The following is a 25,364-nucleotide window of genomic DNA, read 5'->3' as shown; positions in this document are numbered from 1 at the left end:
GTGCAATGCAATTGTTTGTCACCATCAGTTCCAACTTAGGTTATGTTTCCAGTTCCACAGTTAACATTACTAAAGACAGTGTAAGATGCCTTAGAATCAGTTCCCCTTGTAAAACAAAATCTAAAATGTGAATACTTTAATCCCGCATCAGTCCAGAATTCCATAGCTCCAGTGAATTAAGATCATGTGTGCAGTGATTGTGTTTATGGTTAATCCATTTAAACATCTCTGTTGGAATTACTGAGTTGAAGGCTGAGGCACTGGTTCCATGTACCAGGTTATGTGGAATGTAAAAAATACAGGACAGTTCTTAAAATCTATGAAAAAAAAAATTTACAAAAAGATATTTTAATAGTGGTTTTTACTATATCTAAAACATGGGGGCAGGGAGTGATGTTATTACATAAAATAAGTCCACAGCCTCTTATTTGTACTGTCTAAATTAACTAGATTCATGCATGACTTCTGAACATAGGTTATTAAAAAAAAAAAAAGTTAGCTGCCTGTTTGGCACTACAAGTGACTTTAAGAATTAAAGTTGCTCTCTATAAATTGTTAGCCACTTGTGCTGAATGTCAGTGAAGACCTGAAAGTTTTAATAAGTGAGGTTTTAAATTCAAAGGCCAAGATTGCGGTGATGAAATGTGCGGGTAACATTCACATTTCACTTTGTTAGGACTTTAAGTCAGGAACTCTTCATTGTACCATGTTTCTTATTGATCTGTGGTGATGGTCAAAGCCTATTCAGTTTTGTTGGGATAGGTCTGCCAAATTTGGGGTTTATTTTTCCTTTTAACATTATTTTCTCCTGGGCTCTGAGGTAATTTGTGCCTGTTGTTGCAGAAGTAGCCTGAGTTTGGATGACTTCCGGTAAGTCTATCTAACACTCAATAAATGTTGTGTGTTAGTTCTGCTGTGTCTATCATGACTGCATCACACAACCTTTAAAACAGCAATTAACTGTTCATTTTATTTTTAAAAAAACATGTGAATGTCTTCTCTGGACTAAACTGCTTTTCTCCCCACAGTAAGCTTTACTCCCCATGTCCTCTTCACAAGTGTTTAAAAATTGCTTAATTACTAATTTCACAAGCTTGCAATATATTAATATTGTCTGCTGTTAACAATTTGTCTGCTGTTATTAGTTTTTAAATATATTTGCATAACTTGAAGCTTTTTTTTTGGCGTGTGACTGCTAGCTGTTCCAAAATTTCCTTTACTCCGTGTCACATTTCCAGATTCTGTTTGAGGTTTTACCTACGTGACTGCTTGTTTTATCTTGCACAGCTGTGTCCAGGATGATCATTGCCTAACATTGTGTGCAAATATAACCATTTTATGAATATTATCAAGCACTCAAACCCATCAATTCCCCAAAATAGTTTTCTCTGCAGCTTTTCTTGTGACTGTTATAGGTTTGATTACAACATATGCTGTTTTTTATAATGTGCTCTAGGTAGTCTGTGGTCACTCATTAATGCCTTAACAGCTGTTCAGTGGTTTGTTTTCTCATTATTTGTGCCTCTTTAAATAGTTGCTATCCAAACTCAGAAAACAATTTTTTCATTATGGACTTTTCCTTAGAATTTATCAGTATTGCATATATTACTGATACCATTCTTGAGTCTTCAGGGAAATCTATCAACTTCATTTTACAGGTTAGGAATAAAGGTATATAGACACTTTTTATCTTTTATGTGCCAGTTCAGTGTATTGAGTTATAACTTGATAGATTGTTGAACAGTGAGGACTACTTGAGTTATAAGTGTATTTAAGTGCAGTTCTGTGAGCTCAGCATTTCCCCCAGCTGGGTGTAGGGGTTTTAGTCAGCCAAAAGAAAACGGTACTCGGACTTCACATGCATGTAAATATCTTTGTCTATACATGCAACTTGTCTGGTACTTGACCTGCAGAGGTTCACAACAGCATTCTTCAGCCGCATACCCCTGGCTGATCGCTTGCGAAGATCTGTTCAGTACGCTGAATGAGGCAGGGATTCTGTAGGAAAATTATTTTGCAACCATCCATGACTAAAAAATGCCACAGTGCACAGTGGCACTAATGCAATCTTTGGCCTGCAGTTTCCAGCTGTAGAGTGAACAAAAATTATTATTTTTTTATTACGCATGTGTGACTTCTGGAGTGTTTAAAAAAAAAAAAGAAAAAAGTAAAATGTATTCCAACCTCTTGTCATCACATCATTCATCAGGAATGTTGGAACCTGTAGACTCTCCACTCCAGGCCCCGCCAAGAAAGCAACTATAGAATGACAGTCTAATAGTGCTGTTATGTGGATCAGCACTAGAGGGAGCAGGATACTTTCCCCAATGAATTTTGTATATATATTCGTTGACAGTAGCAGAATTGATATGTCTTGAAAGACTTGGTCTCTAAACTGGCCAGCTTCTTTCCTCTTGCCTTGCCTTATGCCTTGAACTTGACCATATCCTAGTCCCATCTCTTCCCTTCCACCTAGCCTCAATTTTTTTCCTATTTCTACTTAGCCAGTGAATCTATTAGATTTTCATCCTGATACCTGTGTTTTTGTGTATTTTTTTCTTGCTCAGCTTCTTCAAAATTTTGATCATCCTGTTGTCTGTCCATCTCTGCTAACATCCCCAGATTTTTTTCCATGCTCATCTAATCTGGTTTGTCCTTGCTCAAGGATTTTTTCTAGACCAGTCCTATGTTCTCTCCATATGTTACCCACCCATGTCTCTGTGTACCCTTGTATTCACCAGTTTGTGTTCTGAATTTGTGTCTCATCCGGTGAAGAGAATCCCATCCTAGTTTGTTACTTTATACCTGTTCCAGTTTAGTGATTGCTCTGTACTCATTAGGCATGACCTTTGGGCTCAGCATTAGGGCAGGAAGGGATGGTTCCCAGCTGTCGAGTTGAGTCCTGGCCCCATACAGCTCAGTACTGCAGTTACAGGCAAAGCTGTATTCTGCCTTCAGTTGGAGCATGATCAGTGCAGGGAACAACTGATCTGAGCCTCGAGTACTCTTACCAAATCTTTAAGCTTGTGCAAATTAATGTTTTTGCTCAAAATCTTGAGAACTGTACAAGTTTTCAGAAGAATGATGAAAACTTTAAGAGTCAAGCCAGAGTTCTGAAGTATTACCCTTCTAGAAAAGCTGTCTAGTTTTGCCTGAATAAGGTTTGTATTTTGCTAGCCCAGTGTTTAAGCTCTTGAATGAGAGTCAGGTAGGTCCTCAATGTGAAAAAGTTCAGTTCAACACAATAACATGTAGAAGTAGTTATTTTAAAATAGACTAAAATTCTTCAAACATGGATTTAGGCTACAAACAGCCAAGCAACTTTATCTTTGGTTAGCAGAGGTAAGAAAGAAAGATGATGCCTGTTTGCTTTGGAGCTGATAATAATAAGAGATAGAAAAAGCAATAGATTTGGAAAAACAGTGGATTATTTATGCAATTTTAGTCATGTACACAGTCTGGGTAAAATTATAAACAGGAAGATTGTTAGTAACACGCACATGTATGTTTTGAGTCAGCAGCTGATGTTGTCAACACAATCTTATGGGCGATGAAGATATTTTACCTGCTGGTCTCTGCTGTTCTGTTGGTACTGGTGTTCAGTAGTTAATTTTTTGTTTTAAATGAAAAAAAGCCCACAGGATACTTCTTGGTCCTCTAAAGTACTAATTGTGTTTTTAATCTCAGTAATCTATAAAGTTCTTTCGAGTCTTTGATTCTGCAGTCCACTGTATTTTAACTCGCCTATCAACTGTATTTATTGAATCAACACAAGTAACCTCAGGCTGATTCCCTATTCAACAGAAATATTTTTCTTTCCAGAATTACTAGTATTTCTACATAAGAAATCTTCAGTGTCAGGTCTTGTGTAAGGGCATAAGAATCCTGTAAAATCTGTTCTCTCAGTAAAGAGTGCGCTTTCTGCCAAATTATCTTTCTTTTTCTGCACCTTATTGCTTTTTGGATGCTTTGTCATAAGATTTTAAAAAGTCTTCATCTTTCAGTCAGACTGGCTCTTCAAGCCAGGATTCTTCAGTTGCATCTGTTTTCTCTCATGCTCAGTCTTGCTTCTTGCACATTCCTTTTGTCTGTCCCTAATGCTTAAAAGTTGAGACCTATCTTGAATCATACATGATTGTAAAATTCTGGGATGTTTATGTAAAAAAAAAAAAAAAAAAAAAAAAAAATGCAGCTAACTACACCATTTACAGTACTTGGCAAGAGTGGATAAATATTTAAATATGAGTACATGGAAAAGGACAGAGTTAGTGACCTTCTTGGTGTGCATGCCTATAGCAATACAACAGTTTCTGCTGTCAAAACAAAATTGTTTTCATATCTAATTGTTTATTCTATGTCCTGCATTACTAGGATACTATTATAAGACTGCTAATGTTTGCTCATGGTGAAACATATGGGAATCCCATATCTTTTAAAAGTGTAATCAAAAAATTTTGCTCATCAATCAGAGAACAAATTTGCCATTAATTTTAGTTTAAGTGGAATTGTAAATATATTGGCTACTTTTTTATAGAGTTGTTTCTCTTATCTGCAAATGATGTGCAATGGCCTACTGAGCTGTTGTGTAATAATATGCCTTGTTGTGAACTGTGGCTTCTGTAATCCTAGGACCACACAGAAAAGAGGAGAATCATTTGGAATCAGCAGAATAGGCAACAAAATAAAAGGTGTATTCAAGAGTTCTGCAATGGAAGGGGCTATGTTGCCTAACTATAACTTAAATGATGGAGAAGATGACTTTGTGAGTAGAAACTTTAAATATGTCTTGAAGTCTTTGTTGTTGCATTTTATTTTTTCTTCCTTATTTGAAAATGTTAGGTTTCTGCCTTTGCTGCTGTCTTACTTCACTGCAGGGTTTCTGTGTGCTGGCTTCTCATTAAGTTGCCTTGTTTTCTCTGTATTCATTCACAAGCCAAGGCCATGTCCCCAACAACTGAGCTTGTTGCTTTAGTACAGAGAAATACTAAAAGTAGCAGTGTCAGACATTTTTGTAAGCAATGAATTTTTCTCTAAAAACTTGCCATGTCATTTTATAATTCTGGATAATAAAATATGCATAGGATTGCATCCATGGCTTTTCATCTGAAGCTTGCCACAAGACCTTAAAACCATTGGTAAAGGAGTGGAGAAATTGCTGTCCAGTGGGTCTGTGATGCAGCATTTTCTCTAAAGATCATGAAGCAATAGTCTTTTCTCATTTGTTCTGGGTGTCTCTATCAACTAACATTTTTCTTTCATGCTAAACGGCAATGAATAGAGCCAATGGTAGAATTATTGCATGGGACATTGGTATCTGAAGCACAGCTGAGGGACAAATGGAAAATTTTAAAAGGGAATGAGGGGGGCAATTGGTCAGAAGCTATGGGTAGTCATGTATTTTTTACAGTGTGTCTGTCGGTTCAACGTTTTGTACCTGTTCCTAACAAACAAAACACTTAAGCATTTATCACCTTGATAAACTGCCAGCTTATTTTCCACAGCCTGAAGATAAAAGTGTAAATAAGAGTTTTATATTATTCACCTTGTTCAGAATTGCTTTCAGAAGAGGGTGGGAAGGACTCAGCAACTTCAAACTCTAGATAAGGTTGTTTGGTGGTTTTCCTTAAGAGGAGGAAAAAAGACAATTTTCTGTACAGGCAAAATCTTCATGTAAGTCATGTCTTTAAGGGGGCAGAACTGTTGCAACTGATTTCTTGGGCAGTTAAGTTCTTGTTGTAACATCTCTCTTTTTGAGGTGAGATTCTAATGAAAATGGGTTAATTTCGCAGCATTGCTGTCATAGATTCTGCTAGCCAAAGGGTGTGGAAGTATAATTCCCCTGTGGTAAAGGAATTGGTTGAAGTATAGTTGAAGCTGTGGAGCTCGGAGAAGGAACATGTTTTTGTGCCAGAGCACAAGAAGTGACTTGTGAGAAGTTGATGAATTTGGCAAGAGAGACAGACAATATAGAGCCTAATCCTTACTAAGAGGTTAGGAGCGTGTGAACTTTGCTGATGATCCAATACAACCTGGGAAGGGCTGAGTGAAGAAGGCAAACCAGGAGGTTATGGCCCCTTTATGAGCAGTTCAAAAACAGCTGACCTCTACCTGCTCTAAGCCCTTCTGCTGACTCCGTGCAGTGCTGGGAGCTTAATCACTGTATCAGCCGATAGGATAGATGGTGGGAGATGAGACCTGCAAGCAGTGGTAAATTAAAGGAAGAAAGAATCAGCAAACTTGGCAAGAACTATGTTTTGATCAAGTCTGTTGCGTAAGCATTTAGTTTAGTCAAAAACTACAGAATCAAGTAAGTCTGAGTGTTTCTAGAATGGTCTTGCATTTTTGCAAGGAGGCCCTGGTGGAGCTTGTATATTTAGTGGTAATGCGAATATACACATTTAGTCAGGATTATAAACTGTTAACTGCAGCAGTTGATAGCTCAGCCCTCAGAGGGTGAGGGAGTGAGTGCAGATTGCACCCAGCTCATACTGTCCCCGCTGCAGAAACTGAGCTGTTGTTGACTTAGAGTTGCTATCCTGAAATGATGTTCTGCTGTTTCTACCCAGTGGTGACAACCACATAAAGCCTGGGGAAGGGGAAAAATGAGAGTAAGACCTCATACAGAAGGTTTTGTAGATGTAAAGCTACCTGACAACCCTGTTGTTGTGGTTCGGAGGGCATCTGTCCTATTTATTCTATTCTTCGATGGACGTCCATCCTGCAGTTTGTGAGTGCTAATTGTTCATTCCAGTATGGGGTTATTTTCATTTGCTTTGTGAAAGAGCACAGCCTGTGATTTAGCTCTCAAATTGTGACCTACCTTTGTTGAGCCTGGTCTCTGTGTAGCAGTCACTGAGACTGCTCTTTGCCTGGCACAGTTTATCTTTTTATCAAATAAATCAGGTAAGCGGAAGCAAAAAGGTGGTTTGAAAAGAAGAGATTCAGTTAGTGGATCTACAGAGATCTGTTTTGGAAGACAACGGTCCACACTGTAACCATTTTAAGGATCGTTTCAGTACTATGCAAAGGCAAACCAAAATTGAGAAAAATTTGCTCATGTGTGTTGAACCATTTATGCTTCCACTGCAATTGTCATAGAATAGAGTCATTAAGGTTGGAAAAGACCTCTAAGATCATCAAGTCCAACCATCAACCTGACACCACTATGCCCACTAAACTATGCTCCGAAGTGCTATGTCTAGACGTTTTTTGAACACCTCTGGAGATTGTGATGCCACCACTTCCCTGGGCAGCCTGTTCCAATGCCTGACTGCTCTTTCAGTAAAGAAATGTTTCCTAATACCCAGGCTAAACCTCCCCTGGCACAACTTGAGGCCATTTCCTCTCGTCCTATCCCTAGTTACTTGGGAGAAGAGCCCATACAGCCTCCTTTCAGGTAGTTGTAGAGAGCGATAAGGTCTCCCCTCAGCCTCCTCTTCTCCAGACTGAACGACCCCAGTTCCCTCAGCCGCTCCTCATAAGACTTGTGCTCCAGACCCCTCACCAGCTTCGTTGCTTTTCTCAATGTGAATATTGTAGTGCAGACACAGCCAAAATTATTTCAGGGATGCGGTGTTGTCTTGATGCATTAATTAGATTATCCCAATACAGGCAGTTTGTGAAGCCACCTTGGCTGGGCCTTGGAGGGGAATTTGGCTTTAAATTATGAAGCTAAGGGAAAAGGACTTGAAAGTGGGGTTTGTACTTTCCAGTTTGCTGTAGTTTCACATGTTGTAAATTTGTACGTTAAAATCTCCTATTTTAACTTTAACAAATGGTGGTACTCTCAAGTCTCTATGTGAGACTTACTAAAATAATGTAATTTTGAATTGTCACTTAACTCTAAGCTATCTCAACATAATTAATAGCTCTGTAAATTGTGGTGGGAAAAGCAAGGCGCTGACTGCTGCTTGTGGCCGGCACAGGCTGGAGGCAGGACGATGGGCTTGGGCATTGCTCCTTGTCAAGCAGTGCCTGCTTCCCTGCCAGGCTGCAGTGTTTTAGAAGCCCTTGCAGGCTGGCAGCAGGCTTGAATCTAATTTGATTCAAACAATTTGAGTTTTATAAGGAAATAGGACTACTCTTTCTTTTTTTTTTTTTCACCTGCTTGCTTATGGTTGTGAACATACAAGAACTTTCTTCCCCAGCGCATCTTTAGCAAGGGCTAATCTCCACACAGGTTCTCCATTCTGCTTTATTTTTGTCACCCACTGAAGTCTAAGGCCAACCCCACCCTTCTTTCTTGCAGACTCTGTCTCTGCATTTGCAAAAATAATTATCATTCCTTTGGGTTAATTTTTTTATTATTATTCTTTTCTGTGTGGTGAAGATTAGCATCGGGTTAAGCATTCTTTGGAGAAATAAATAGCTTTCCAAAAGTAGCCGTTGAAGCTTGGATTTTTCAGTTTAGATACTTAAGATATCTTTCTGGTTTTTGTGGTCCTAAAAGATTTGTAGCGCTTCCTTTGTCATTGCCAGGGACCAGAGAATTCAGTGTGCTGTGTGGTACTTGAGTGGCTCGTTACCTATGGGCAGCTCAGCTTGCCTGTGATGAGCAGTGTCAGGAGTGTAAAGTGAATGTCGGTGGGGTGCTGGGACTTCAAGTTCAAAAGGATTTCTTCAGTCTTCATGTGTCACCACTTCTAAGGTCTACTTGCCTACGAAAAAATCAGCATTATAATTTATGGTGTGGAGTCTGAGTTTATGAACTCCGTGCGCTGGACCTGCCTTACACACAGCCAGCAAGGATTAGCTCCGTGCTGCTCCCTGGTGCATCTGTTTCTGGGAGTCTGATGCTGAAACTGGAGCTCATGGGGAATGCAGTTAACGCCTACGATGGCTTTGCTTAAAAAGAGCTGCGGGAATAACTCAATCCCAGTTGTGGCTGTGTTGCACCTTGTGGAGCAAGTCAGATTCATGTGACCACAATGTACTCCTTTGCACTCGGCTGTGGGGCTGGAACACCTGCTAGCTTGGTGCACTGTTGGCTTCTGTCTCTTCTTGTGTTTTGATAGCTTCTTGGCCTGACCTAGTAAGCTCAAATCTTCGGTTTGGGTCCTAGTATGCGGAAAAATCCAGGGCTGCTAAATCTGCTGGACCCAGTTCCTGTAGGATTCAGGCTGTGTCTAAGGCTTTGTTCCAGCTGTCTCCTTTAGTACTTCTATTCCCTCTCTCTCTTCCCCTCCCGCTTTTGTTTTCTCCCTGAAGTATCAGATATGGAACTTGATAGTGCTATAAAAACTTTCAGATCTCACTGAAAGTTGCTAACTTCAAATTAATTTGCGGTGGGTCTAAAAACAGAAATTCATCTACATGAAAACTCCATTAATGAAATGGGTTTTTTCTTCTTTTATTACTTAGTGACACATACTTAAAGACTCAATTTATGTTTCATTATCATACGTAAGTTTTGCAAAGGTAGACTGAACCAATTAAGAGAAAACTGTAGATTCTGATGTTTGAATCTTTACAGATTGAAGAAGGCGTTATGGTGATGGAGGACGATTCTCCTGAGGAGGCTGTTAGTACCCCAAATACACCCCGCAACCTTGCTGCATGGAAAATTAGCATTCCATATGTAGATTTTTTTGACGATCCCTCCTTGGAAAGAAAAGACAGAAAGGAGAGAATTCCTGTGTTCTGCATTGATGTAGAGAGAAATGATAGAAGGGCAGGTATGCCATGTTGTGGATAAATAAAATGTCATTTAAAATGAACTCAAAATATTCTAGTGTGCTGTATTCTGATGGCTGTTGCAGTGTATTTTGTATACATGTTCTTCGGATTTTGAAATAATGACTTGAAAATTCTGAGGAAACATGTTTGTTTGCTAAATGACCTGGTTTAGTATTTGCAAGTCAAGAACTGACTCCTCAGCATGAATCAGTTCCATTTAGACTTCATGCTAAAGTTTGAGATTTTCTCTTTCCAAAAAAATTGATCCTATGATTCATATTAATAAACACTTGGCATATTTTTTCTTTCACCCACTCTTTGGAAGAAACTTTGGAATAATGAACAATAAGTAACTTTTCATGTAACCTTAAGATATAGTTCTTTGGAAATGAAAACACGTTGCTTATTAGAAACCATTCTGGCTTGCCGATAGTTTATCAGTATCTAGATAGCAGTACATCCATATTGAGTGGGGAAAATAGCATCATCCTGGGGTGCATAGTTAGTGAATCCTGGGGTGTTTGTTAGTGAAACTAATACTTCCACAGTAAGCAGGAAGTGTTTGAGAGTTGTTTAGTGATATCGTCCAGGAGGAAGAATGTATTCAACAGTATTCAACAAGTATTTCTGTAAATCATTTGGTTAAAAGTTTGAAAATAGATCTAATGTAGTAATAAGTGATACATTTTGAAGTTATGCAGTGCTCCATTGTTTAGATTTTAGGGATCCCCTAAAAGAGATGATAATTTCCATGCTAGTGCCATGTCTGTCTACCAGGTATGCATTTTAATTTAACACTTGAATTACCTGGCTGGGTTTTTTTTATGTTACGGCAATATGGGGGGGCTAGTATCATTGAGGTTTTTCCTATAATAATCCAACATACGTTTGCTGTTGCTTAATTCACCTCTCAAGTGACATAAAACATGATTTATTTTTTATGTTGGCTTGTTTTTTTTTCCCCCTAGTTGGACACGAACCTGAACACTGGTCTGTCTACAGGCGGTATCTTGAATTTTATGTGCTTGAGTCGAAGCTTACGGAATTTCACGGTATGTTCTCCATCTGGAAAGCCACTTTCCCACTGCTGTTATTATCATTCAGTACTGAGCTGAAATTCAAAATAATAAAAAACAATGTTTGCTGTGTTACAAGAATAATTTAATCTCCTTTATCTTTATTAGGTACATTTCCTGATGCTCAGCTTCCCTCAAAGAGAATCATTGGCCCCAAGAACTACGAGTTCTTAAAATCCAAGAGGGAGGAGTTTCAGGAATATCTGCAGGTATCAAACAAACTTTTGGAACAGAGACTATTCTAAAACTAATAATATAAAATTAATAAGAGAATACCTGCTATTATTTTGGTTTGCTTCCAAGTAACTTGGGTTATAGAAAGGATTGAACTGGGCAAATAAAACTTGTTAAAATTTCATGTGACTGAAGAGAGAAATCTTTTGCAAATGAAAATATCTATGGTAATATAATGCTCTTTGAATATCTCTTTTTTGCTAGAGAGAAATGATCTTTTTAAAGACTAGTTTTAAAGTACTTATACTTCTTTCTTTCCTTCTGTCTGAAAGAAACTTCTGCAACATCCAGAACTAAGTAACAGCCAGCTTTTAGCTGACTTCCTGTCCCCTAATGGAGGAGAGACTCAATTTCTTGATAAAATGTTGCCTGATGTGAATCTTGGTATGTACTATGCTAGTTGTTTATACTGACAAATAGTAATACTGTGGATACGGTGACTGAATGGTAGTAGTAATGGGTGGATGTGTAAGGATATGGAGATGGGAAATAAGAACTCTGCTTCTTCACAGCCCTTAATTATGGCTCAGCAAGCAAGATATGCTGATACTTTTTCCTTGAAGAAAAAGGACATTTTGAGATTATGGAAAATGTAGTCGCTTTTGAATCTTTGTCAGCAAGCAAGGTGATAAGATTTCTCTAATGAATTTCAGTATTGTCACAAGTGAAATCTGCACAAGTCACTCATTGTTTACAGGTGTGATGGTATAAACAATTTCTTAATATAAACTACCTTTGGGTGTTAGTTGATCAAAACCTGTTTATTTTAGTCTGAAAATTGCAATATTTAACATTTCTAGTATTAAGTTCTAGTCTTAAAGTTCTCTTTTTACATGAGCTACTTAATAGAATTTGAAGCAGTGGTGTCTGTGATATTAGGCAGGCCAAACGGAAGTTGAGAAATTCTTGATGTCTAATGTAACATTTGATGATAAATCCAAAAGGTAAACTGCAGTGTGACTTTACAGCTTGGCTGCAATGTAGCTGTCTCAGGCTGGTGGGCCTGGGCTGGTAAGGCCAACCTCATGGCCATTCTGTCTTCGTGTATTGTAGCACCTGAGGTTCTGGCACCAGTGTGGTCCAGGAAAGCTGTGTCTGAACTGTGCCTCTGCATTTCTGCTTCTCCTGGTCATGGTGTGAACCTGTGGGGCTGGCTGTTCTCTTAGTGTGCTTACTAGGTTGTTGAGTGAGATTTTGGTGGTGATCCTCTGGTTAAAGGGTTTGGTTTTGTTTCAGACCTCCCCTCTAGACCCAACTGTACATTGTTAAAAAAAGCATATAATTATGGTGCTTACTGTAATGCATCTCATGTCTGAAACTATGCTTCACTTTCCTAAACATAATTTAACAAATCTTGGCATCTCAGTAGAGCTTTTTGTGAGAATGAGCAATTTTATTATTATCATTTGATCATCATGTATACTTTCCAATGCAAGTTCCAAATTTAATGACATGTAGATAAGAAAAATAATACTGTAAATGTAGTGCTTAAAATAAAACTAATCCTAGACACTTCATTTTTCAGCATTCAAAGTTACTATGCTGTATCCTGATAACCCTAAAAGGACAGAAGAGATTATTTTTAAGACCACAGCTGTAGCCTGTCCAATTTATAAAACTTTGCTCACCAATATTTTCAGGACTGGATCCTTTTAGAATCTCTCCAGATTAGTGAATTTTTTCAGGGAGAAGGGAGAATCTCAGTTTTTGTGATAAGTATTTAGGAAGGATGAAGAACTTAAATACAGAAAATTGTGCCTTTGCTGGTGTCTTATAGTACTGCTGTTATGGTGCTATAGCTATTTATGTTTGAGCTTCTAGAAAAATTACAAAGGCAGATCTGGAGTATTTGGCTTTTTAAAAAAAGTATTCAGATAATCATCTGTATGTTTTTCATATTTTAAGTATCGTTTCTCAAAAAGTGCCAAGCACTAAGTTATAAGATGGATATGTGGAAGACTTTATTTTTGTAGCTTTTTGTGCCAAATTAAAAAAAAATACAATGTTTTTTTAAATCTGTATTTTAAATTAAGTACTGGACAACGAGTACATAAAATGTAGCAGAGCAAAATGCCTTTAACATCAGGCAGTGATAACAAAGTTTTTGTTTGTTTGTTTCTAATTGTAGGTAAAATTATAAAATCTGTTCCAGGAAAGCTGATGAAGGAGGTAAGTCTTCCAGGTTGCCACCATTTTAACTTCAATGACTAATTTTATGTGCTACTAACTTACAGATTAGTCAAAAAATTGTTTGGAAACTCAGTTTTTAAACTTTTTTTCCTATAATTATGCAAATGACAGGTTACTCATATCTTATTTCAGAAAGGTCAGCATTTGGAACCATTCATCATGAATTTTATCAACTCCTGTGAATCTCCCAAGCCTAAACCAAGTAGGCCTGAACTTACCATTTTGAGTCCCACTTCTGAAAACAACAAGAAGGTACAGTAAGTCATCTTCCTTTTACATTTTAGAGGAGTGGGGAAAATTGACCATACTTTGAAAATGCAAAGAATAAACAAAAAATAGATATGTTTCGCATGAGAAAGAATAGTAGTGCAGAGAGATTTGTCCTCTTCTATCTTTGAATGACAAAAATGAATGTCAAATGAATGACTTTTGGGGGTAGGTTGTTGGTTGAGGGCTTTTTTTGTTTTGTTCGTTTTTTTGTTTTTTTTAAATTCTTACTATATTTGGAGATGAGAATACAGAGTAGAGAGCCTGAGAAGTGCAGAGAGGAGGAGGAAAGCAAAGGTGTAAAATGGGGAATGTTTTAATACCATAAGGCAGCTTACTTTTTGAAATGAGACAAGCTTGAGTGTTTGACAAATGTGTGGCTCGTCAAAGTGCTACAAGCCAAATTGTCAAGGTGCTAATACCTGTTTATCTGCCTTTAAAACATGAGTATACAGTTTGTGGACATCTGGCATACATAATAGGTTAACTATATAACTTAACTGTAGTTTCTCTCTCCAACATTGCCACAGCTAAAGCCCAGCACTTCCAATTATAACTTTTTATTTGACTGTAGGAAAAGGTAGTTCCTTTCTTAATCTTCCCATGTTTGTGGCTAGAGACAGGTAAATCTTACTTGAAAGAGTTCTGTTAGCTTCAGGGGCTTTAAAAGGTCTTTATATTTCTGTCTTGGATTGCTTTAGAGTGTTAATGTATCTGTGGAATTTACATAAGAATATTATTTCTGGACTAGGATTTCAGAGACTCAAACTCAGTGTTACAGAGTTGATGTGATTTGGGACAGAATATTTAAAATGTGCATACACTTTGACATGTGAGAGGTTCTAAGAGAAAACTCAGTACTGTGTGCTGTTCTGCTGTCTCTTTAGCTTTGGGAAGAGGAGTTGAAACTGGACTATGTAAGCTGGGACACTTCATTTTGCAGAATGATAAATTGGAGATCTGTGATAGTCTAAAGAATAACGCATAGCGTGAGAGAGCAGGGGGTAAAGATTGGGGTTTTTTCCCCTCTCTCTTGTAGTGCAAAAACTAAGAGGTATTAAATGAAAGTGGTAGGAGCCAGGTTCAAAACAAAAAGTGATATCTCTTGCAATGGTTAATAGATTTTTGGAACTCCTTGCCAAAAGATGTTGTGAATACCAGAAGTTTAAACAACTATAAGGTAAGACTGGACAAATTCACAAAAAAGGAAATATATTCAGGGTGAACACCTAGAGAGAAACATCATCCAGCTCTTGAACTTTTCTTTAGCTGAAAACAGTTGGAGACTGGAAGAGTATTGGTGAAAAGTACTGTCTATGCCCATTCTCTTCTTGCAAGAGCTAGAAGCCCAGGATCCATTTATGGTTTTTGTTGGTGATGGGCTGTTAAAGTGGACCTTTTGATTTCCCTCACTATGGACATTTTTATAGCATTATGACACTTACAGAATTTGCAGCTACAAAACTTTTATACTTAAGTGCAATGGGAGTTAAACCTATTAATTTGTTTAGATTTCATCTTCTAAACCTGAAGTCTGAATTACTACAGCCAAATTGTAGTGTTAGCTTACATGTACACACACACAAAATGAGTAGCCTTCATTTCAAGCCCTTTCTTACCTTGAACACTCTTTCCAAGGTTAAGATATTTTGCTGTTGTAAGATATTTTGCTGTTGCTGTCTATTCAGAGGAGTATAAATGCAGTTTTAAAAATCAGATGTGGAGTTTTTCACTTGTGCTAGAAACAGTGCATGCATAAATACTCAAATTTTTTTTTTATAAAACAGCTGACAGCATAGTGTGAACAATCAGTTAATTTTTTACTGTGATCTGTCAAGAACTACTGAAGTTAGTAGTTTTAATACATTTAAGATGCTTAAATGAAATATTTGAGCAACAAGCTTTGCACTCTGAAGCATTCCTATGAAGACAGGGTTCTTTCTGTAGTTTGTTTGAAAAACTTTAATAAAGGATCAAAATTTAAAGTGGTGTTCAAAACCATTTTGGGTTCTACAAGGTTAAAAAAATGTATATAGGATTGCTCAGTTAAAATGCAAACTCTGAAGTGTCAGTATGTTATTCTTGTAAAAGAACATGTGTACAGAAATTCAGTCTGTGAAATGAGGTTTTCCCAATTCTTTTCAACCATGGTGATCCCAGGAAGGTAAAGAGCTGGCTGCATTTTGGCTTTCATTTTGGAATGCGGAAGTTTCCTTGAATAAAACATAGATCTTTACTGCTTTCTGTTTTCTGATGCCATTTTCAGAAACAGTATTGTGGGGGAAACCTCCTTATCACCATTGACTAAGTATGCCCAAGTATGCACTCCATTGGAGGCAAGTTTGTAGAGTCCGTATCAAAGCTGTTGCTAGAACTCCTCAGGTTGTTTTGACGTGAGATAAGAGTTTCTTTGTAGAGACCAAAAAAGATCAGGCTAGCCCCAGCTGTCCATTCCTTCTCACTGTCTATTGTGAGAGTGAGTTCACTGGTTTTCTAAGCAACTTTATTCTAGTTAGCTGTTTTATGAATAAGTAATAGGTTCTACATGTATTTTAAATTTTCTTTTTTCTTTCCCCAAATAAATCTGTTTTGTTTTGGGGAGCAATTTGCTGCAAATGGATGGGAAGTTTGAGACTTCGGTGTATCTCCTGCAGAGCTATGGTTGTTACTTAACGGTGGGTGCTCAAGACACTGTGCTTTGGGGGATGCTGCGAGGCAGTGCTATGATCAGATACTCAGTATCTGTTTGTGCTCAAACTATACTACCAATTTTGACCAGCAGAGGCATGTATGCATAAGGAATTCACGTGCTGACTGCTTTCTCACTGGTTTCCCATCTATCAGCTTAGCCAGAGCGCACACGCTTATTCCCATGATAGCTAATAATTAGAAATCTGATATCCCAGGTTGTGCTGTGTTAGGGTCTCTGCTGAGGCTTCCCATGCACATTGTGAAATTCATCCCTCTTGCTGATTTGTTGGGGTACTTGTGCCTTCTTTGGAAGACGGTTTTCCCTTTCTCAAGTCAGCCCACACTTGGGAAAAGCTTTGTGCCACGTGCCACGACACTGCACCATTTATATCTTGTCGCTTCTTGGATTTGATTTGTAAGCCACGCTGGTTTCATCTGCCAGCCCGTTTTAGTTCAGGTCAGTGATGGTTTTTGGAAGCAAATCTCCTGATTGTCTCCGCTTATCGCATTTTCTCTCATACTAGGGAGCTGTCTTAGAACTCATTAACTGAATTTATTTCAGATGAAACTAAGCTGGAAAATGCTGTCTAGGAATGCAGGCATTAAGAGTGTTCAGTCCAAAGGTAGATTGAGGTAGCACCCCTCCCTACCCCAGAAATACATCTGGCATAGACTTCAGCTGTTCAGTTCTGCAGTTTCACTTCTCTTGTGCTATGTGACATCTTTGTGAAGATAGAAGCACTGTGCTGTAGCCTGGCACCCTTACCCAACAGAAGCTGGTGATAGAGATGAATGCTAAATCGCTAGCACGATGAGCTGCCTGTATGGAGTCAGTGAGGAGATCTGCCAGGCAGCTGAAGAGTCAGAAGTTCGGCACTTTGAGTGCCCATCTCTGAGAAGAGCATGTTACCTCATGGCAAGAAAGTTCTTCAAAACAATTTTTTTGTAAATGCTAGAGTCTATCTCCAGCTGATGCTTGTATTGCCATAGTGTTCCCATATACCTTGCCTGACACAGATCTGTTTATTCAAGTATCAACATGTCGGAATCTGCTGAGAGTACAATACATGTTCCCCAGTGCTTGTGCTGTCAACTCTCTTGCCGTGAACAGGGTACATCCAGACTACCTCTTCATCAACAGGCTGAATAAGAAATGCCTGAAAGTCTGTCAGGGCAGGTGAAAGCTTGAGTTCAATCAGAAATGTACCTACTTTTTCTGAAAAATGTTCTGCCTGCTGCTTCCTTTTGAATATTCCTGGTGTGTGTCTATATTTTAAATATTGGTGGAAAGACTTATAGTTAAAAATGCATACTGAACATGGGTAGTCAACCCCAGTACAGCCAGTAGCAATTGCATTTTATCCTGTTTCAGATCCACTAGACTGAAAGAGTTACCAATCTCCCTGCTTAAAACAAACAAGTGAACAAAAAACACTGCTTCCCCCTTGTAGGAGCACCAACAGGATTTCTGGCTTTCCCAGCTATGTTTCTATTCTGAAGGTCTAAGCAGCTCTACCATCTTCTGAAGGTACTTTCGTCAGACTTGCTAGAATAGGTCAGGACTTCTCAGCTGATGCAGACTTTGCAAAATATGCCTATAAAAGCATTGTTCTGCTGGCTTCTTATGACGTGCCAGCAGCAATAAAAACTGCTTTTGGAACACCAACAGTATAATGTATGTTCATGCATAGTTACTTGGAGGAAGACGCTGACTGATGTGGTTCAGACACTTACATCCTTTCTTCTTACCATTTTGGTATAGTCATCTGTACTTTGCAAATGATCAGGAAAAATGGTGGAGAGGTTCATGCCCCTGGCTGTAGATATTGTTCATAATTGTGATATTGCTTCTATAAACTTCACACCTGTGCTGGAATGTATGGGTGTATATTTGCATATGCACTCACTATTGAGTAACTTTCTTTTTTCTATCAGGCACCTTATGTAAGCATTTGTACTTATTTTGCTAGCTTTTCCTATCAAGGTACAATAGATAACCTATTGTACAAGGGATTACTTTGGTCTCTTTCTTAATACAGGCTTTTTATCTTTCATGTGCTTCAGAGCTTAGCTTCCATTATTAACCTATCTGTGGAATTTCCTCATTGAAAACCTTTTAAGAATATTTCATGGTCATAATCACAGTAAATGTTTAATTTTAAAGATACGAATAACGATAACATTGGAGTTTGTCTTGCTTTTCTTTAGTCAATTACAACAGTGAGCATTGTATCATGTCTCGAATACATGTGCAGAAACATTTAAAAACAAAATCAAGTGCTTATCTGAATTGTGAATATAATCTCAACTTTTGTATTAGATATCCAATTGTATGTTTTTCATTTGGCATTCCTCTAAGCCAAAATCCTGGAAAGTGCAAAACACCTAAATAGAGATTTAATGCCACTTTGTGTTACGATTGCTGCATCCTTCAGATGTGCATTGCTAATGACTGTAGAATACATACTTGCACTGGAATACTTCACAGAAACTGCTCATTGGCTCAGTATTTTGGCATGCATTGATCTGCTGTTGCTTTCTGAAATGCCATGTGCAAGAGTTTAAGCTTTCAAAGCTTGACAATGATCAAGGAACCATTATATTTAAGGTGCAAAACAAGATTATCCATGTGCCAAGGTACGTACTACATCCAAAAGATACTGCTGGTTTGGGATGGAAGTTGAAATAACTTTTGGAGGTCAAAAAGCTTTGCCCTCAGATGGCCTTCACGTTTGATTTTTTTATTTATACGTCACCTACTGGACTGTTGTTAATGCTTTAGTTTGGCCAGTGCACACTCCTCTGAACCTGTATCTACATTGCACAATGGGCTGCTTTGAGTTGGCTTGGCATGTATCGCCTCTGTCAGGTCGTGGGGTGTATCTAAAAAATAAATGAGGCTCTTGTTTAAGTTAGTGAGTCAACTAAGGCTTTCCCAGGGTCCTAGTTTCAATATTGAGGAGGATATAGACTTCAGTTTATACAGGGTTTTCTAAACAGCATACCAGGGGTGCTTTCATACAGTAGGTGTGAATAATTACCTGTTCTTTTTAGGTTTGTTACCTTCCTGGATACCAGTCATCCACCAGTGCATTAACCACATTTGCTCTTTCATGTAATTTATGTAATAACCTGGTGATGTTTAGTTTGAGTGAGCTTTGTGAAGATAATGCCAGCAGTTCAGCACTTAACAAAAGAGAGGGCCTAAAGAAGTACAAGTCAAAACCTGCGTCTTGCCAGTTTTCCTAATGTAATTTTTCCTCAGAGTGCAGAGCATTCTGTTTAGAGGCTTGCATGATTCAGAGCCTGTTTGGATGTTTTATGGCCTTATTTATTTCAGGGAGAATTGCTCTACAGAAAGTGAACCACATATAAGCAAATTACTTCCTGTTCCTTGGAACTATTTTTAATTTGGGAGTGATACAGAAAAATCTGTGTCAGTAGCAATCATCTCAAACGAGGCAACACTATAATTACGTTGCATTTGCTTCTAGTTCTAGGATTTGTTTTTAGAAGCTTGGCATAAACTTTTGAACTTTCTTTTCATAATACAGAGTATTTTGTATAAATTCTTTTTTATCTTTAGAGCAACAGTTTCGGGGATAAGATAATTTAAAATAAACTGTTAATGGTGACTGCTAGGTATTGTCAAATGTGGAGAGCCTCAGGATTCAGAGAATGCCTCCTTTCCAGCTGCTGAAGCCTAATGACTTGGGGAAGGGAAGGAGTACTGCCTAGGTGGTATGGGACTACTTATGGGATAAGGTCGAGATAGGACGAGAGGAAATGGCCTCAAGTTGCGCCAGGGGAGGTTTAGACTAGATATTAAGAAAAATCTCTTTGCTGAGAGAGTGGTCAGGCATTGGAACAGGCTGCCCAGGGAGGTGGTGGAGTCACCATCACTGGAAGTATTCAAAAGACATGTAGATGTGGCACTTCAGGACATGGTTTAGTGAGCATGGTAGTGTTGGGTTGATCATTGGACTTGATGGTCTTAAAGGTCTTTTCCAACCTTAACAATTTTGTGATTCTGTGAAGGTACCAGGAGCAAAAGGGCTCACAAATTAAGACTTAAAAAAAAAAAAGGTAAAACAAAAACTGATTAGTTCTTTGAAAGGTCTGGAGAAAAACAACTTCTAATTATAAAAAAAAAAAAACAACCCAAAAAAACCCACCCCAAAAAAACAAAACAAAAAAAAAACCCACCCAAAAAACCCAACCAAACAAACAAAAAAAACCAACCAAAGAACTGGTGGTTATGCTTTTTGCCTTTGAATGCAGTGTTTTCAGTCTTAATGTTTCTGTTTTTAGCTTTTCAATGATTTGTTCAAGAATAATGCAAACCGGTCTGAGAATACAGAAAGACGACAAAACCAGAACTACTTCATGGAAATGATGACTGTAGAAGGAGTCTATGACTACTTAATGTATGTTGGTAAGAAATGATTTCTCGTAATTATTCTTATACTTCCTGCCAAATATGAAGTTCTTTGGTAAGAAATAAAATTTTATTGTAGTACTCGTATATAATTCAGTACTTGCAAGCTTAACAGTATACAACCTAGGAAGACAGTCATTCTTTAAAAGACTTCATTGCTGTGCTAAAATATCATAATTTATCCTTTATTATTGCTCAGTTGTTTTGTTATATCTCCTCCTTTCTGCATCTCAGAGTAAAAGCTTATGGGACTAGGTCCCTTCCCTCTTCTCAGATGTGCCTAGGCTGTTTGTGCACTCTGGGAACTAATAAAAATAGTTAAAGGAAATATTTGATAATCTGGAGAATACCGATTTTTTTTTTTTTTTTGTGTGTGTGTGTCCTGTCCCCCCCCAGCATTGCACTAACAAAACCGAAATATTATTCGTTTGCAATTTCTTTCTCTCCTTTTGAATAAGTGATTCTTTTATCATCGGTATTAGGAGAACCTTATAAATGTGTGTTACTGTAACCTTGCAGGTAGGGTAGTTTTCCGCATTCCTGACTGGCTGCATCACCTCTTGATGGGAGGAAGAATTCTTTTCAAAAATACATTGGAACTGTACACAGACTATTACTTGCATTATAAGCTAGAACAGCTATTTCAGGAGCACCGGTTGGTTTCTCTGATAACACTGCTGAGAGGTTAGTAAAAGTTACATCTTTGATGTGAAAATATTGCTTTAGTTTCATATTTGAAATACCTTCTGTGAAGTTTCCAAGCAGTAAACTTTGCAATGCTTGATGAAAGCTAATGGAATTTTAAAAACCAAGTGGGCCTTATAAAAAAATTCTAAAAGCTAGTTGTGGAAAGGTGCTGAGACAGCCATTTTGTCTGTCAATGATGATTACCAAACAAAGTATTATGAATAATGATTTGCCAAGGTGTGCAAAGAACAAGAAAAACAGAATAAAGGTGGTTTAGTATATCAGAGCATGAGTATTTCATGCAGTCTTTAAATTACTTTTCACTTGTGTGCTACATCACAGTCCTTTACTGTTAATTTTTCTTGTTCCCTTTGTGGTGGGCTTTTGAGAGGGCTTGAGTGTTCTTGACCTTCAAATAAGGGAAGGGGAGAAAGGTTAAAAAAAAATTTAAAAATGACCTCATAACTGTAGAGAAGGATTGTCTGACTACAGTCCTATCTAAACCACACATCTGGCCAAAGCTCTGGAATCAAGACATCTCTGTCCTTATCAAGCCAAAAAGAAAGCTTGTGAAAGACAGGAAAGGAAAGCCTAAAACCAAAACTGAGTTCCTAATATTTCTGATGAACAGCAATTATTGTTTTCTTACTTGTAGGTAAATCTGAAATTTTTGGCAGTTCCAGACAGTGTTTTAGCACAAGGTATAAATACTGCCTCTAGTTTTGAAAGTATAAGGGAAATTAAAGTAAGGAGATCATACTAACCCAGAGCAGAATTGGTCCAAACCTAGAAGATAATGCTTTAAAAATTTGAAAAGAATGGAAACAAATTGGCAAAAGATTATTGTCCTCCACACAGATGGGGCTGGATCCAAATCAGGCTAATGTAAGCAAAAGACCATTATCTGGCAAGGCTAGAATTCCCTTCCAGTCAAGATCATACAGAAAAGAAGTTCAACTTCGAAGCCATAATCCAAAACACATTTTATATGTCATGATGCATAGCTGCCTAAAGATTCTTTTTTTTCAATGTGTCTTTGCTGCAGATGCTGTGTTCTGTGAGAATACCGAACCGCGTTCCCTCCAGGATAAGCAGAAGCGAGCGAAGCAGACTTTTGAAGAAATGATGAGATACATTCCAGGTTCTGTATTTCATGACTCTCCAATGAGTATGGTTAATTGTTCAAGCAGATATATAACCCAAATACAGTCACGTTAGCTTTACAACTCAAATAATACTTACGCTGCTGAGATTTGAGCTGACTAGAACACTGCTACTAGGTGTAAAAACCCAGGAGTTCAGTTCTATCACGTAAGTGTAGCTGACTAAGGTTGGGAAAATATAGGGATTAATAAAGACATGAAGGAAATAAAGAGCTTTACTAATATACTTAATACCATACTTTCTTCATCTTTAGAATGCTCCTATGTTTTGTATTTTATCTGGATGAAATCTGGCTTAAAAAAGGCACATCATGAAGCCAGGCGATAAATATGAGTTCTCCTTATGCTGTATAAACTAGGGAAGAGGGGCCCATTTGCTAGGTTATTTAGAAAGTACTTTAAAAATTTCAGCTTGTCGTTTATTAAACAATGTATTAGGACAACACGTGGATATTATAAGAAGTGTAATAATTACTTAGGTGTGCAGCCCTGAAGGAAAGGGAGGAAAAAAGGAGGAATCAAAGGAGTGATTGTTTTTTTCCTGTTTACCACTTTAGACAGAAAAAATTTGAACTATTTCTTTAAATTAAACTTTTTTTTTGACGGGTATTCTATGACTGCATTGTACAGCTGTTTTCCCGTGCTTCCTGATGACTTGTGTATTTGTTGTGTATCTGGTCTAGATTTAATAGGCAAGTGCATTGGGGAAGAGGCTAAATATGAAGGCATCAGGCTTCTGTTTGACGGAATGCAGCAACCAGTGCTCAACAAACAGGTAACTCGTAACACGTGAGAAAATTCTATAATGCAGAGTTAAAAATAAAAAGCAGTAATGTTGCCTTGGAGTCATCTTCATTTTCTTTATTTTCCTTTAGTTAACTTATGTTCTGCTGGACATTGGGATTCAAGAACTCTTTCCAGAGCTGAGTAAGGTATGTGCTAACTGTGTTCAAGAGCTTGAATCTTGAAGGTATAGCCTACTACACATAACCAGTGCAGATATATACTGGATCTCTTGATACATCTTGTGTTTAATGGCAGTGTGCGTAAGCGAACAAGGTCTAAGGGTAAGAGGTGAGAAACGCCTGTTGTGAGTTTTGCCTTTGATACCATGTACAGCCAGTCCCTGGGAGTCTGTCAGACAGGATGCAAGGACAAGCATGGTCAAGCTTTGGAACAGGCTGCCCAGGCAGGTTGTGGAGTCGCCATCTCTGGAAGTGTTCAAAAAACGTGTGGATGCGGTGCTTCAAGACGTGGTTTAGGGAACATGGTGGCGCTGGGTTAATGGTTGGACTTGATGATCTTGAAGGTCCTTTCCAACCTTAGTGATTCTGTGTGATTCTGTGCGACAAGGGAGAGCTGAGAGAGAAGAAGCATTCCTAGCAGAGGAAGGAAAGAAATCCAGTTGAAAAAACTACCATGCCAGTGCCATTTCCAGAGAAGATGATTGCTGTCCTAAGAAAATTGTATTTAGCAGTTGGGAGTGGGGAAGGTGAGAACTTCCAGAGAAAGAAAGAAAATAACTATTCTGAGAAATAGTATTAAAAACCTGAAAGCAGTAAACTTCCTCCCTCCAAACTCTAGTTTCAAGTTGATGTTTTCAAATATTATTAGTCATTGCAGCTCAGTTCAGTAATTTATATGTAAATACACATTTTCAAACTTAATAAATTTTTTTCTCCTTTACTGTTTGGCAGGGTCCAAAGGAAGCTAGCTCTGTGTCATGTTGGATGTGAATGCAGGGACTTTGCTGGACACCCAGTAGAAACATCTGCTGTGCACCATTGTAATGGACATGTGACATTTTAACCTTGCATTGTATATTTTCTTGTAAATAACATAAAATCTAAGTTCTAAAAAAAAACTCTTTATGCAATAAAGACATTAAAATGTAATATCAATTACAAGTAAGTTATATATCTATACTTCTTATTTAAAATTTCTTCTAGGTGTTATCAGTAAAAGTCAAAAGTCAACTTAATTTCCACAAAATCTCTGCATGTGAAATTACAAGGTGACGTAAAATAAGACAGCTGGGAGATCAGCCAACGTATGCTTTGCTAAAAGAGCAATTACTGTTGTCTTCCTTGAAGGATACGTGGAAAAATTGTTTGGAAGAAGTTGTAGAATGGCTCCCATGAAGTTATTTTTAACTGTCCTAACAAATCTTACTGATTTTTTTTTTTTTAAACAAAATTACATGATTGAATGTTGCATACACATAATCTCAGAGCTATCTTTGGCCTTTGTGCTTTCTGTGAGCATGGCAGATCATGTGTGTAGTTTATTTAATATCTGACCTTCAAATCTAAAGCACTCAAAATAATAATGGGTGTGAAAAATAGTTTGGACTTTTACCTTAGACTTTATTTTTCTGTGATTTGTTATCTGAGGGGTTTTTTTTTCTGACATCCTCTTTACGGGTTTAGAAAAGAGGATGTGAGTGTTCATAGCATTTTCTAAAACTTTGGTAGTATGAAAATATGTGGAAGATTTTTCCTGTAAACCTTAGTTTGTTGGCCCACTCTTCTATGAAGAGACATGTTTTCTCCTTTAAAAAAAAAAAAAACCCAATCTAATGCAGTATTAATGTTCTTTGCCAGCACAATTTGTGTTATCGTTCTGTATTACTTTTGTGTACTGTGGTGTTTTGCTCTGGGTATGCTGAAGGAGTTATAACTCTCTAAAAATTGGCATGCAAGTACAGCTCAGTCCCTAAATGTATCCTCTGTTACTGGTTTTATGTTGATTTGGGGAGGACCATTCTGTGAATTAATAACTTTAGGGGCTGGTATTGACACATCCTCACTGCTATAACTAGTAGTGTGTCATGGTCAGTTGTTGTTTGTTTCCCTCTTCTAACAGAACTTACCTAATGCAGCTGTGTAGTCCACATCTTTTCATGTGCAACCCTTGGATTTATGTGGAAACCAATGGCGTCTT

At 37.8% G+C, this 25,364-nt stretch overlaps 1 protein-coding gene across 2 annotated transcripts in view; it reads left to right on the top strand.

Annotated features, from left to right (window-relative positions):
- The window catches only part of SNX14 (sorting nexin 14), a 52,585-nt gene extending 28,279 nt beyond the window's left edge, over positions 1–24,306 (top strand). Inside the window, exons 15-28 of one of the 2 annotated variants that reach the window (XM_081998441.1) lie at positions 844–870; positions 4,630–4,762; positions 9,473–9,674; positions 10,644–10,727; positions 10,860–10,960; positions 11,258–11,369; positions 13,114–13,154; positions 13,308–13,427; positions 20,445–20,568; positions 21,091–21,255; positions 22,304–22,399; positions 23,105–23,196; positions 23,297–23,353; positions 24,119–24,306. In XM_081998441.1, the coding sequence (XP_081854567.1) occupies positions 844–870; positions 4,630–4,762; positions 9,473–9,674; positions 10,644–10,727; positions 10,860–10,960; positions 11,258–11,369; positions 13,114–13,154; positions 13,308–13,427; positions 20,445–20,568; positions 21,091–21,255; positions 22,304–22,399; positions 23,105–23,196; positions 23,297–23,353; positions 24,119–24,157 (1,393 nt within the window). In that variant the 3' untranslated portion in view covers positions 24,158–24,306. The remainder of the gene's footprint in view (positions 1–843; positions 871–4,629; positions 4,763–9,472; positions 9,675–10,643; positions 10,728–10,859; positions 10,961–11,257; positions 11,370–13,113; positions 13,155–13,307; positions 13,428–20,444; positions 20,569–21,090; positions 21,256–22,303; positions 22,400–23,104; positions 23,197–23,296; positions 23,354–24,118) is intronic. The other variant, XM_081998442.1, reaches the window with a different exon arrangement.
- Positions 24,307–25,364: the final 1,058 nt, after the last annotated feature.

Source organism: Phaethon aethereus (assembly GCF_964289735.1).
Source record: "Phaethon aethereus genome assembly, chromosome: 3".
NCBI classification, from domain to species: Eukaryota; Metazoa; Chordata; class Aves; order Phaethontiformes; family Phaethontidae; genus Phaethon; species Phaethon aethereus.
The sequence above is the reverse complement of the archived record's forward strand: the minus strand, read 5'-3'. Positions and strand labels throughout refer to the sequence as shown.